Here is a 12,818-nt window from a genome sequence, read left to right as displayed (position 1 = left end):
ATCCACTAGCGAGCCACACGCCCCATCCCAGGGATGCACCACCCAGAGGAAGGGATGCCTGCCTTCTGATTCACATCTAGGTGCCGTATGGGCTAGCAGCAACCCTACAAGGAATCCATTAGATTCAATTCACTAAACTCTATTTCAGGCTGCTGACTCAAGTGCAGGTTGAAGGGGAAAAGAGGGAAAGGTGAACTCTGGAGCAGCAATCTGTACTCCCAAGCTGTTGATACACAGTCAGATAGTCAGAACATTTCCCTAATCTCAGTTTCATTTCCACTCCAACCCCAGGTAATCCTGTTCTTCAAATCCTCCTTCTCTCATTCCACCAACTCCTCTGGAGTGCCTAGCAAGAGGCAAGCACTAATTAACGATGATTAAGACCCCATCCCATTACCCCAGGAGGTCACAAGGAGCAGAGAAGCTGTACCAGCTTCTCCATCCTCGTAATGCAGTGTCCACTGAAGTGAGCTGGGGATCAGAAATGTCTCTGGATCTCAGTCCTTTATGTAATCTAGACTTAACGTTATGATGGTTATGTAGGCCTCTTCCATTTGATCTGGATTCTGCCCTTAAGTGGCTGACAGTCCTAGTCAGGTCCTGAATGGATTAGGGACCCCTCTAAATCTCTGCTGAATGCAACTGACCTAGAAAAACATGTACAAACTGAAAATTCTACAAATAATTTCAGGTGAACTTTTGGGCCTCCTAAAATCTTATGTATCCAGAGCTCCCTTACCAGTCCATGGATGCCAGCCTGCCCACAGTGTCTTCTGAAAATCAAAGAACCATATGGCAAGCAGAGGAAGGAGCTTATTCGTAGAATGGTTCTACTGTCTCTGATAACAATAAACATCTTGAGAAAAGCTTTACAAAGGCTGAATTCCCAAAGGACAGGAAAGCAGGGGCAAAATTCTTAAGTCTGAGTTCTTTTCCCAGAGTCCAAGAAGGAGAAAATTAGGTAGTGGCATTAGAAAAGGAAGCAGCCAGTTTAATTCCCAGGACATAGAAAAGAAGGGAAAAAAAAAGTTGTGGAAATAAGTCCAATATACAGAGAATGTCCCTAGAGGATTATCTGGGAGGAAGCCCTGTTTCCACACTACACTGATGTCCTAGAGCTGGGAGGAGGGTAGAGTGAAGGAGAAATCCTTCACCTAAGGTTGGGGTGTGTGAGAATCTCAAGCTGGAGGTCTAATACATTTTTTTCTACAGAAATATTGTTAGAAAAGGTGGCTAAGTTCTATTATTGCTCTACTTCAATAGAATGATTGGCTAGTTTGAGAATTAATTTTAAAATCTTGTGTAATAATGTTTCTGCAAAAAAAATTTTACTTGCCAAATAACTGATTTATAAAATGAGCCTCTGGAATTGCAGCTTAGTCAAGAATTGACTACTGTGGTGGATTGGATAGTTTTCTAGCCCAGATTCCCCCCGCCCCCTTTTCTTCCCTTCCCCTTCTCATGGGAGGGGTATGTGTTCTTCTAAAGTTGTCCTTGACCACGTAACTTCCTTTGGCCAATGGAATGGGGACAGCAATGGCAGGGTGCCTCTTCCAATTGTATATTTCAGGGGCCATTGTATATTTCTGCTTGCCCTCCTGGGAGTGCCCACCTTCTATGATGAGAACAACATGCCCCAGGGAGCCAAAGCCCCTCTGGCCTGGACTCCAGAATGAGACACGTGGAGAAGACCAGTACTTGATCCACTGGCTGAAGCAGAGTTGTTCCAGACGACTCACACAGCTCTCTCTGCCAATATACACACCCACAGGCAAGAAACAAATGCTAACTGCTATATGCTAGTGAGATGGTTGTTTGGATGTTTGTTATGCAGCAAAAGTGGACCATTACAAAAAAAAAAAAAAAGTACCTCAGGCTCTGAAAGCAGTTTTGTAGCAAGAACTCTAAGCATATCCTATTTGGAGTAAGTACCCAGCCTTCCAAGTGAAGCATGATGAAGGGGACAATACTTGTAAAGATATGTAGGTTTTGGTTGCTAAAAATAATCCTTTCCCTGAATTGTCTTGTTACCGCATACTATTTACGCACCTATGTAAGAGCATTTATAAATGTGGACATATATATCCCTACATGTATGATTGAGGCATGATATAAAGTCAACCTTTTTTTCAGATAAAAATGAAGGATAATTCTTTAAAGTGCTAAACTTTTGAATGTTAATTGTTTCTTAAATAAAACATTCTAAAACACCTTTCACTTTTTTTCCTTACTAAAAAATTTTTAACAAGAGGCAACAGGTACTGTACTCTAGGGGTCTCAGCTGCCTCTCTTGTCCCGAATGTAGGCTGTAGGCTTTACAGTTCTAGCCTGTGTCCCTCTAGGACGAAATAGAGCTTTCAGAAGGTTCTGAGGTTTAAGGTCTTGGGCTGTCCTTTCCCTGAATGCCTGTGGATATTATGCTCCATGCTTAAGTTTTCCCTGGACATGATGTTACTGGCTGTGCTTTCTATTCCTCTCCTTTGTGTTTTCTAATCTCTGCTGCCACTCCTTGTCCACCCACCTCCTTTTCTCTTTGGTAGATTTCTTTGCTCTTTTTTCTTCTTTGTCTCCTGCTACTTCTCCAGACTAGCACTTGTGTATGATCTGACTTTGAAAGCCACCGTTGTTAGTGGGGGACCCTGAAGGAACCCATGGCATTGTCTATTATATTTACATTTTAAGTTCTTCTCAGTGATTCCTACTGATTTGGGGCCAGGAGATATTTTGGGGTGTCTTACGATGTTCTGGAAGGAGTAGGCTACTTCACTACTAAAACTGTTCATCACTGTGACTGTCCAGAATCCTCTTCCAAGAGGAACATTTCATTCAATGAATGAGGAATATTTACTGCTGAAAAGGAAAGCCCATGGTGGCTATATTTTATAACACGTGGTCCCCACCCCCTCCCAGCGTAGCTGACTGGGCCAGGAGTGCAACCTGCCCTTAGGTAGCAACCCATATCTTGGTTTGGCAAAAAGGTAAGGTATGTCAGCCAGATCCCCCCTTTTAGGAATCTGATGGAGGAAATACTGACAGCAAATGTCAGCAGTGGGGGTTACAGCTGAAAGGATCCATGAATTAGTTGAAGTTCTGACAGTCAAGGAACCAGCAAGAATTAGAGGGAGCAGACAGTATGACTGGAAAGAAGCAGTGAGGTGGAGATGAGGCATTCAGAGCAGAGAAAAGCAGAGTTTCTAAGAGTAGGCAGTGCACAGGACAGAGACAGAATGTTTACACTCTGGGTGGCTTTCCATTTCCAGGCCACATGAAACATCCCATCAAATCCCCTTTTCTTAAGGTAATGCAAATACATACCTGTTATCTGAAACCAAGGAAGAATCTTCTGAAATAGCAGGTGAGCCAGCAAGTGTGCATGTACAATGACCCTTTGTCTAGGTGAATACCCTCCTTTCTAACTGATCTATTTCAAAGGATGTGGGCTAAGGTCCTTAGTGAGTGTTTTAGAAATAAACAGTGGGAGGAAATTCAGCTGTTGTGATCCATAACTTGGCAATGAAGGGAACTCTTGCCTAAGTATCAGAAAATGAGCCACCATCAAGTGAAGATGGAGTTAGGGCTTTTTACTGGGAAAATCTAGGGCTCTGCACACACACCAATCAATGGCGATGTCTACACAGAGCTGAACCATAACATTGCTCACCACCTGCTCTTAGCAACTCTGCTTTTCTCTGCTCTGAATGCCTCTTCTCCACCTCACTGCTTCTTTCCAGTCATACTGTCAGCTCCCTCTAACTCTAGCTGGTCCCTTGACTATCAGAACTTCAACTAATTCATGGATTGTACAGACTCTTAGGTCTATACCTAAAAATCAGAATACACTGGCAGAATGGGAGCATTGGCTCCTCTGGGTCTAGAAGCACTTTCTTGGTTAGATATCAAAGGTCAATTTTTTCCACTGGTAAAGGATACACTCATTACTACTTACTGGATTCCAGACACCAAGAGTAGCCCAACAGGTACATTCTACCCATCATTCTGGTCTCCAAATACAGGGAATTACGCACAAAGCCAAGTATTATGAGTTTGAGTCTCAAGCAGGCACAGAAATCTTTGTTTTCCGTGAGGTGTTTTATAATCATTCAATATTTATTAAATAAATTAGTAATTAGAAGGAGTATTGCTATGCAGTTCCTTTGGAAAAACATCTTCCTCAAGATGTGCGTATTTAAGAAAAGGTACATTAAAATGCCAAACAAGCTGCTTAAAGTGGCATGAAACTGTCAACAAGGAAACATAATATTTACTTCTAAGGAAGCATATGTTTAGACAAATCCAGAGGATTCTAAGGCTGCAAAAGAACATTCAAAGATGGCAGATTGAAAGAGTGTGGATCAGACTCTTTTTCTACAGGAACTGAAGACACTGCAGAATCAAAAGCCACTGGCTGCTTCAGGTGTGGAAAGGAAAGCGGCAGAGGGACTGTGGCCTCTGCCCTGGGTGGTTGTGGCCCACGGTGTTGAGCTGACGCTGTGCCCACCACCCCGCATGGACAGGGCAAGTCTCTCATGAGCAGAGTGCAGACCAACTTGGCATCGTGTGAACTTACCAGAAGTAGATCTTTGCCTTGTTCATCAATATCTGTCACAAACTTCTCAATTGGTTGAGGAGATTTCGAGTGAAAAGCCTGCCTGGGAAGGGCAACATCTCTAGGCCAGTCCTCTTCTCCTGGGAGTCCAATTACGCTACGAAGAACCACGTGTGAAAATAAGCATTAGCTGCTGTGCTGAAGCTATTTTCCAGCAAAATCTAGAAGAAGGTAAAGTCTAAGGGGCAGGCATGGGGGACACAGAGCCCCAGGAACCCCTCACTTGAACGACTTTCAGGACTCATTTCTCCCTGTCCTACAACAATACGGTGATCATGGGGCAGAAGGCGTTCTCACAGGACAACTGTGAAAGCCACTGGGAAGAAGTAAGAGACTACTTTGGCAGCAGACACAAAATGTAAGCAATAATGCAGAAATGGAAAATATTACATTACCAATAAGCCCTGAAATACTGATGGAGCAGGACCTCTATATTCACAGGACGCCCACGTGGGCAGATCATATTTACCTTTATGCCCAAGAGTGGCTTTTGTGTTCTGCTCAAACCGTTCTGTTGACATGCTTTTATGATGCTCATCTAACATGATTGTGTTTACACATCAATTTGGTTGCATTTTTGGTTAAAGAATAATTCCCCAAACAGAAATTACATAAATTAAAATTAGACCAGAAACATGAGGCTAAAAGTTATGTTAGTCCTGTGTTATGCAAATGCTATTTTATAATTTAATATCACATTTAATGTATATAATTTAATGCACATATTTTGTGTAACTATTTTATGGTACTGCTAAGTGAGCAAACAATTAAGAAAAACAGCATCATTTACGTTTCTCCTGGAAATCATTCTGGGATCAGAAATGCAGAGAGAGTATCGAGTGATATTAAAAACTGCACATCCTTTGGAAACAGGCAGACCTGGGTTCAAATTCTGCACCTGCCACTTATTGGTAGGTAAGGACAAACTACTTAACTCCTGTGAGCCTCAGTGTCTTTGTTTATACAACAATGACAACAACTGATGGTGTTATGAGGATCAGCAATAACTTACGTAAAGTGCATAGCACAGTGCCTAACACACAGTACTCGTCAACAGCAATGCATGACCCACTATTATTATCACAAGAGGAAAATAACATCATTGATCTAAAATGCGCACGCAACACATCACCACCACACAAAAAATATGAACTGCTTGAATTATACTGACGTGTGATTTAGGTTGTTCAGAAATATTAGAGGTCAGTGGCCTTACACAACTTATATATTATGTAGATATTCTTCATAATTTATGTATAGGTGGTTAAGGAGCTTTGAACAAGGGGAATAAGGGCAAGCAAGAACTTATACCTCACACAGACTCTGATTAACTCTAACCTAAAAAATTACAGTTTAGTGGACAGAATATACGGTTATTCAAATACTGAGCAAACTATTTTGACTACAGTTAGAAACGGTGCTGGCCTACGTTACCATCTTCCTGGCCTGCCCTCGCTGGGGGTGATCTCCTGAATAAGTCCCCAGGGTTCAGGAGCACGTGGTGGTGTCATAAGATCTCTCACAGGCTCTGTTCCCCTTCCCTTCCCTCAACAAAGCCCAGGTCACAGACCTCACCTGGGAAAGCAGACACCTGTGTCGTAACTGCACCTGTCTTTGGGTGTCTGGGGAGATACTGTAATCCTACCTCTGTGAGACATGCTGGGAGAGCCACGTTATTGAGGTAGATAGAGACAGACTCATGGACTTATTTACTGGAAAAAGGAACGGAAATGACAACTTGAGCAACATACATATTTGTTTAATAGCAAGTTTTAGAATAAGGATAAAAAGAAGGAAACATGAACAGAAGAATGCTTATTAAACAACTTTAAAAATTGCCTTTCATTTGTTTTTAGCCTTTTAGCCATATTTGTATCAATATTCTTGCATATCATCACCAGTCACTTAGAAATAGATGATAACAGCTCTTAGTAAGTTTTTAAATCTTTTTTCTTTGCAGTTTTGAATACATCGAGTTAAATCTGTTAATATGGGCAGCTAAGTGCCAAAAGCTCTCAGAAAAATACTGTCTCTGTATGTATATTTGCACGTGATGTATACATACATACACCCACATACCTGTTTACATAAATAACTTTTAAAAGTGTTTTAAAATCTATCACCTTCTCTGATCCCCATAATGACCTCCTGAGACATGCAGGTAAGTATTATTATTTCCATTTTGTAGACAGGGAAACTGAGGATGAGGAATGAAATGAACTGCCAAAGTCAGACACAGAGAGTTCAGTCCAGAGCCCAGAGTGAACTTACTCCAAATCCAGTATTTTGTTTCCATTTAACTATGACTCTGCTCCTAAAAATGCTCTAAAATGTCACTGGCTAAAAGCATTCAGTTTCACTTTCAAAGTACTTGTTGTTCTTTGAAAGTATAAATCTTCCTAAATGCAGAGACATTTTTCTCCTTAAGAGAATGTGAATATGGCTTTCCTTTAAAAAATATTCACTTTAATATCCAGTATGAACTTTTACAGCCTATATATGAGCGCTGTGAAACTCTGATAGGTCCTTCAAAAAGTGCTTGCATCAAATTTCAGTATCTGGACAGCTGAATACAAGCCTTAAAAGTTGACATTTGTACTGGAAAGACTGACAGAGCACAAAACCTATAAATGGCAGTGACGGCCGGGACAGAAACCATTCTTCAAGTACTTCCAAGTGACACTAGGGTGCAGCATTGTCCCTTTTCTCTACGCCAAAGCAATGAATGCGTTCAGAGGAAACAGAACACAATTTCGATGAAACAATGCCAGAAACCGAGAAGTAAAACCTAAAGGCGCAAAACATATCGAACTTTATGGCTTCCTTTCTGCTGGCAGCCCAGGATCTCAGGCCTTTGTCAAAAGCGGAACTGGCCTTCCCCTTGGAAGCAAGTCAAACGTGCTCATCAAAGGTTCCTTGTGGTCCACCTCACTGGCTTCGTGTCCTCAGGGGCACCAGCAGTGTGAATGAGACTGAAGATGCCAGGGCTGAAGGTGGTCAGGACGCCCAGACAGCATCGGCAAGGAAAAGCAGGTGAAGGACCTTCAGCGTCTGGCAAGCAGGTTTCCATTAAGATTGGTTTTACTTTTACCAAGAGGGTCACTGGTAGGTCTCACTTTCCTAGTTCCCACTTCCCTTTCACATGCACACAAAATATCTTCAACAGGGATAGGGAAGAATAGATGGGAGTTCACCACTGAATGATCAAAGAATGTGACATCCAGAAGCAGAGAGTAACGTGGACATTTGGTCCTGAGTCCCTCCATCCTACAGAGCGGGCAGCAACAGCAGTGGGAGCAGCTGTGGTGGCTGCTGCCCTGGACCTGGGAAGCACCCCCAACAGTAAAACGAGCAAATGTTTTTCAGGCCTTAAAGCCCGTGGGTTCTGACTCAGCAGGGACACTGACACTAACAGAAGCCTATTAGAGCTGCTTCCAGTCACCAAAGAACTAACTCAGGTTCCGGTTTTATTCCAGCTCTTTCAAGCAGTTATGCATGGGAAGATGGTGTTAAAATAAAATTATTTTCATTAAGGGTACTTTTCATCAGTTTTACAGATAAAAAAATCACTGGGTTTCCTTTAAAACGGTACAGACCAATGATCAGGGCTGGTTTTGGTTCTAGAACTCCCACTTTCTTCCTACCCCACTGCAATTCTGATGGGCTGGGAAAACACACAAATCCCCGAAGGAGGCCATACTGCATGCTCTGCGGGAAGAACAGCCTCTTAACATTCTAGAAACATGAGAGCATCTATCTTCATATGCACAAACATGCAGACACTAATGGAACTCTGAAAATCATCAAGGAGCTATGCCATAGGCAACTGGAGCCCAAGAATTTGAGCACAAGAAAGGATCTTCAAGTTTCATGTCTCAGGTGAAGAGGTTAAGAACAAAGAGGTAAAATAATGAATGATCATTACAATAATAGCTAACATTTTTTTTAAGCCTTTAGAATGTACCAGGCACTGGGGAAGCTCTCGACAGGGTGTTCTAAATGAACTTCTCCAGATCGCACATTTATTTAGCCACAGACACAGGACTGGAACCCAGGATTCTCATTTCCTATTTCAGTGTTCCAAAGAAAAATGGATTGTGGAACATAGCACCCTTGGCCCAGGAAAACAAAACAGAACAATGTACAACCAACTGGGATGAATAAAGGACATTCAATGCGGACTGGAAGCCTAGTGGGCAAAATGGGTTACCGGGCCACTGAGCACCCCACCTCTGATGGTGGGAGCATCTGAAATGACCCCCAGCTGACAACACAACTAAACCAAAGACCTGGAGCTCAGCCAAGCAGAGAAGGAGAAGCCGCCAAAAGGTCCACACAAGCAACATACAAGCTTCCAGAGCAGAGCAGTTAGGCCACACGTCATGAGGGGCTCTGTGCAAAACAGCACGTCTACCCTGTCCCCACTCACCACACAAATAGCAACACTGTCTGCAGCAGCAGCTTGGGGTAGGAAAGACAAGAGATAAACATATTACATGAACATCAGAGGAAGGTCACTGTAAATGTTTTAATGCTACAGACACTGATGTAAAATTACAGTTACTACTTACTCCAAGATTTTTCCTAGTTGATCGACATCTGAACTTCCACGAAAAAGAGGCCTAAAAGAATAAAGATACATATTAAACAAGGAATTTTCTCTGGTTACGTTCCAATCATATTTGTCGTGATCATTATTTAACGGGAATCAAAATATTCTTTGTGTAGGGGAGAAGTAAAGAATGCAGATACCTTTTCTTTTGGTAAATGAAGGTTTTTTGCCTCCATTTCACTTACAAATATCTGGTGGTGCCTGAATCCCATGCCTGATAATCATGGGTATCCTATTCTCAGTCATTGTAACAACAGTGCCACCATCATATACAGGCCCCAGCTTCAAAGTTCTGCTTAACTTTGTGATAGGGTAGAACACATCCCTGGCTTAGTCTCAACCAGGGGTATGTGGTATTCTTTGAAACTATTCATGGTCAAATCCTTCTCAGAATACCCCTTCTTTTTTTTAAATTGAAGTATAGTTGATTTACAGTATTGTGTTACTTTTAGGTGTACAGCAAAGTGTTCAGTTACATATATATATATATATTTTTTTTTCAGATCCTTTTCCATTATAGGTAATTATAAGCCACTGAATATAGTTTCCAGTGCCATACAGTAAATCCTTGTTTCTTATCTATTTTATGTATGTAGGTAGTTTGTGTCTATTAATCCCAGACTCCTGATTTATCCCTTCCTCCTCCCTTATGTCTGTGAGCCTGTTTCCATTTGATACACCACTTTTTAATTCTTTCCAAAGCCCAGAACTTGGGTTACATAGAATCAACAATTCTCTTTCTTTTCATGTTCATCTGTTTCCTTAATACTAAAGAACAAAATGATAAAATTAAGTATAACTAGCCTTCTGGAGTTTGAGAACAAACACAAATGACAAACGGCCCCTCCTTGTTAAGCAAGGCTCAAATGGCTGCAGTGGTGAGTGCGCTGGGGTGGGAAGCACAGAGGGAAGACAGAGAGTCAGTTTCATCTGCTGAGCTGGTTAAGTAGCTCCGGACACATGCCAAGCCCCTCACCCTTCATGAAGAAGACTGGCATCCACAGAAGCATGAGTGAAATTACTTTTGAGGATTAGGGAGCAGTTTACCATAAATATCTTGGCATGGCTATTGGGAAACAAACAAAGCAGACTAACTTGAATGGATGTTTCCAGGCAAAGGCGTAAGAATATCTCGTTTCTGGGGTGGCCATTGAGACCCCAGCCTAACACTCAGTTGTAGCAATGGCTCATGCCTTTCCCGTTTTAGTTTTCACCTCTTTTTGTCCCTTGGCAATATCCTAATCTTTTCTTGCTAGCTCCACTATGCATTTAAGCTTGCTCTATTTTATCTTAAAGTTGCTGCATGTTTTAGCAGAGGACTTTCAAGTCACGCAGTCCACCATACGGCAAAAGCCTGAAGTCTGATCTCTAGTGGTTGAACTTGGCCCACAAAATGACATGTGCTTGCCATCCTCGAGTTAGAACTGGTCCATCAGTTTGGCGCCTCCTTTCATTAATGTGGCAAGCAAAAGGTCTGAATCATAACCACTCTCTGTGAACACTCAGCAAAACCTGCTGGGGGATACTAGAAACCTGGAGGCTGCAATTTGGTGTACAACTCAGGTGGCCTTTTGCCACCTTAGGAAGACCTGGCATGAGACTCTGAGGTCTATGAATCTGACTTTGCAGCAGATATGGGTTGGCTTAGGTTATACAGAGCCACCAAAACCTGACTGCATGCAGTTAACTCCTATAAAATGGATCTTTGGATGCAAAGACACAGTCACAAGACAACAGAAATGGGTCACGTGAAGGGGGAACAAGACTAATTGGATCTGGTACTCTCAGCTGACCAAGAGGTTGGTCATGAATGTGATCAAACTCTTAGAACTATCTATTCCGTTTTCAGCTGAAAATTTGGAATAGTTTGTATGAGCTGTTTTTATGTACATCAGAAGCTTGGAGAAGATTTAGAGGAGAGGTGAAACCTCTAGGTGTGCTATGGCGGAGAACAGAGACATAGACCTAAGGACCTCATTCTATCTTTAAATAAGGCTTTATGTTAAAAAGTCTTGGCTTTTATGCATCATGAACTGAAGAAACACACAGGACTGGTATTTTCATTGAGATTATTTTGAGTGTTTCTTTCTTTCTCAGATTAGTTGAGCTAAATATCCTTCAATTTATATAATTTATGGCTTATGGTGGACAAATATGAACATAATCTTTGATTATATTCTTGGGTTTAGTGCTGAGGGAGAGTTTAACCTACTGCCTTGAGTAACTATATAATTGCAGTGATGATTTGGCTAAAACACATACATACATTGAGTTGGATGTGGCTGGTTCTTTGTTACCATGACACAGAGCTGAGCTGGAAGGAGTAGAGGGTTGAAGGAGCAAAATGGGGGAGAATAAAACACACATACTGAGGACTGAGACTGAAATAGAGATGGCAGAGGTTCAAAATAACTTCAAACTGTTTCCTCCCATTGCCTAAGGATCTACCTCTCCTGGGAATCCTAGGGTGCACTTACAGAGCCCTGACGTGAAGACTGAAGCTGGGAGAGGAAAGCTCTATTATATATCATGAGACAGAGCATCATCAGAGAGAAAAAGTCATGCTTTTTTTTTTTTTTTAATCACTGTTGGGGGAGGATCCACAAAGTGCTCCTTTCTTGTCTGTTTTTAGACATAAGCCTCCAGGCGACATACTTACTAATTATTTTAAACTAATTATTTAAAAGTACAGTTAACAATAGAGATATTCTATTGAAGGTAGTAAATCTGAAGCCTGTTTTTGTATTTTTTAAAAATAATTCTTCCTTATACACATATTTGGTGGGGGGAAATAATAAAATGGAAAGATTACTTGTATCACAACCATCCCAAAATAGAGACTGCAATTGCTTTACTGGAGTAACACATTAAAACTACAATGAATCACTTCTTTAGATACTTTCAGCAGTTTAACCAAGTCGTTGGTTAATGGTGCACTAAAAAACGTTATCTGCTAAAGACATTTATGAATCTAAGTTTCATGAATCCATTTCCAACTTTATCTACATTTCTTTTCTCTTCCCTCTAGCTTATGATTCTCCTTTTTCTTCAAAAGAGTTTCTCCACATTCCCCGGGACCGTTACATTCCACTGCATAAACTCTGCTTCTGTCTCTCATGGCCCTGAGCCTCTTTCTATTTTGAATTCCCACATAAACTACAGAGGAGCCTACTGGAAGGGCTTTACCCTTGAAACCAATTTATTTGACAAGATAAGCAATATTAGGGGGAAAATATCTGAAACCAAACATTGCTATGTTTTTATGAAAGAGAATTTTAGGTTATTTCCGTGTATTTTCTTCAAATATCTTTCTTCACCATTATAGTTAATGCTGATAAGATAAACTCTTTATGAAAGAAATACATTTTCATTTATACATGTAAACTTTTTTCCTAACTAAAAGGATATTACCGTAAAATACAATGGCAAATTGCACTCACTTCAAACCACAGCAAAGTCAATTCTCTTCTCACATCACCTTAGGCACTGTTGTGCCAAAAAAAGCATGGTTCTTGGGGTTTTTTTAAATCAAGGATTTTCCCCAAGGCTTTCCTAAATTTGTGAAAGGTTAAGCCTTAATATTTACCCCCCACCCCTTAA

The 12,818-nt window shown here is 41.3% G+C and overlaps 1 protein-coding gene across 6 annotated transcripts in view; it reads right to left on the bottom strand.

Moving 5' to 3' along the window:
• The window catches only part of CDK6 (cyclin dependent kinase 6), a 215,676-nt gene that overhangs the window by 10,912 nt on the left and 191,946 nt on the right, over positions 1 to 12,818 (bottom strand). For 4 of the 6 annotated variants that reach the window (XM_074367496.1, XM_074367499.1, XM_074367497.1 and 1 more), the window contains exons 6-7: positions 9,178 to 9,228; positions 7,515 to 9,067 (exon numbers count right to left, since the gene is read on the bottom strand). In XM_074367496.1, the coding sequence (XP_074223597.1) occupies positions 8,674 to 9,067; positions 9,178 to 9,228 (445 nt within the window). In that variant the 3' untranslated portion in view covers positions 7,515 to 8,673. Of the gene's footprint in view, positions 1 to 4,567; positions 4,704 to 6,349; positions 9,068 to 9,177; positions 9,229 to 12,818 lie in introns of those variants that run through there. The other 2 variants (XM_074367501.1, XM_074367500.1) reach the window with 2 other exon arrangements.

Source organism: Camelus bactrianus, chromosome 7 (genome assembly GCF_048773025.1).
Source record: "Camelus bactrianus isolate YW-2024 breed Bactrian camel chromosome 7, ASM4877302v1, whole genome shotgun sequence".
Lineage (NCBI taxonomy): Eukaryota > Metazoa > Chordata > Mammalia > Artiodactyla > Camelidae > Camelus > Camelus bactrianus.
Note: the sequence above shows the minus strand (reverse complement) of the source record. Positions and strands in the feature narration are given on the sequence as shown.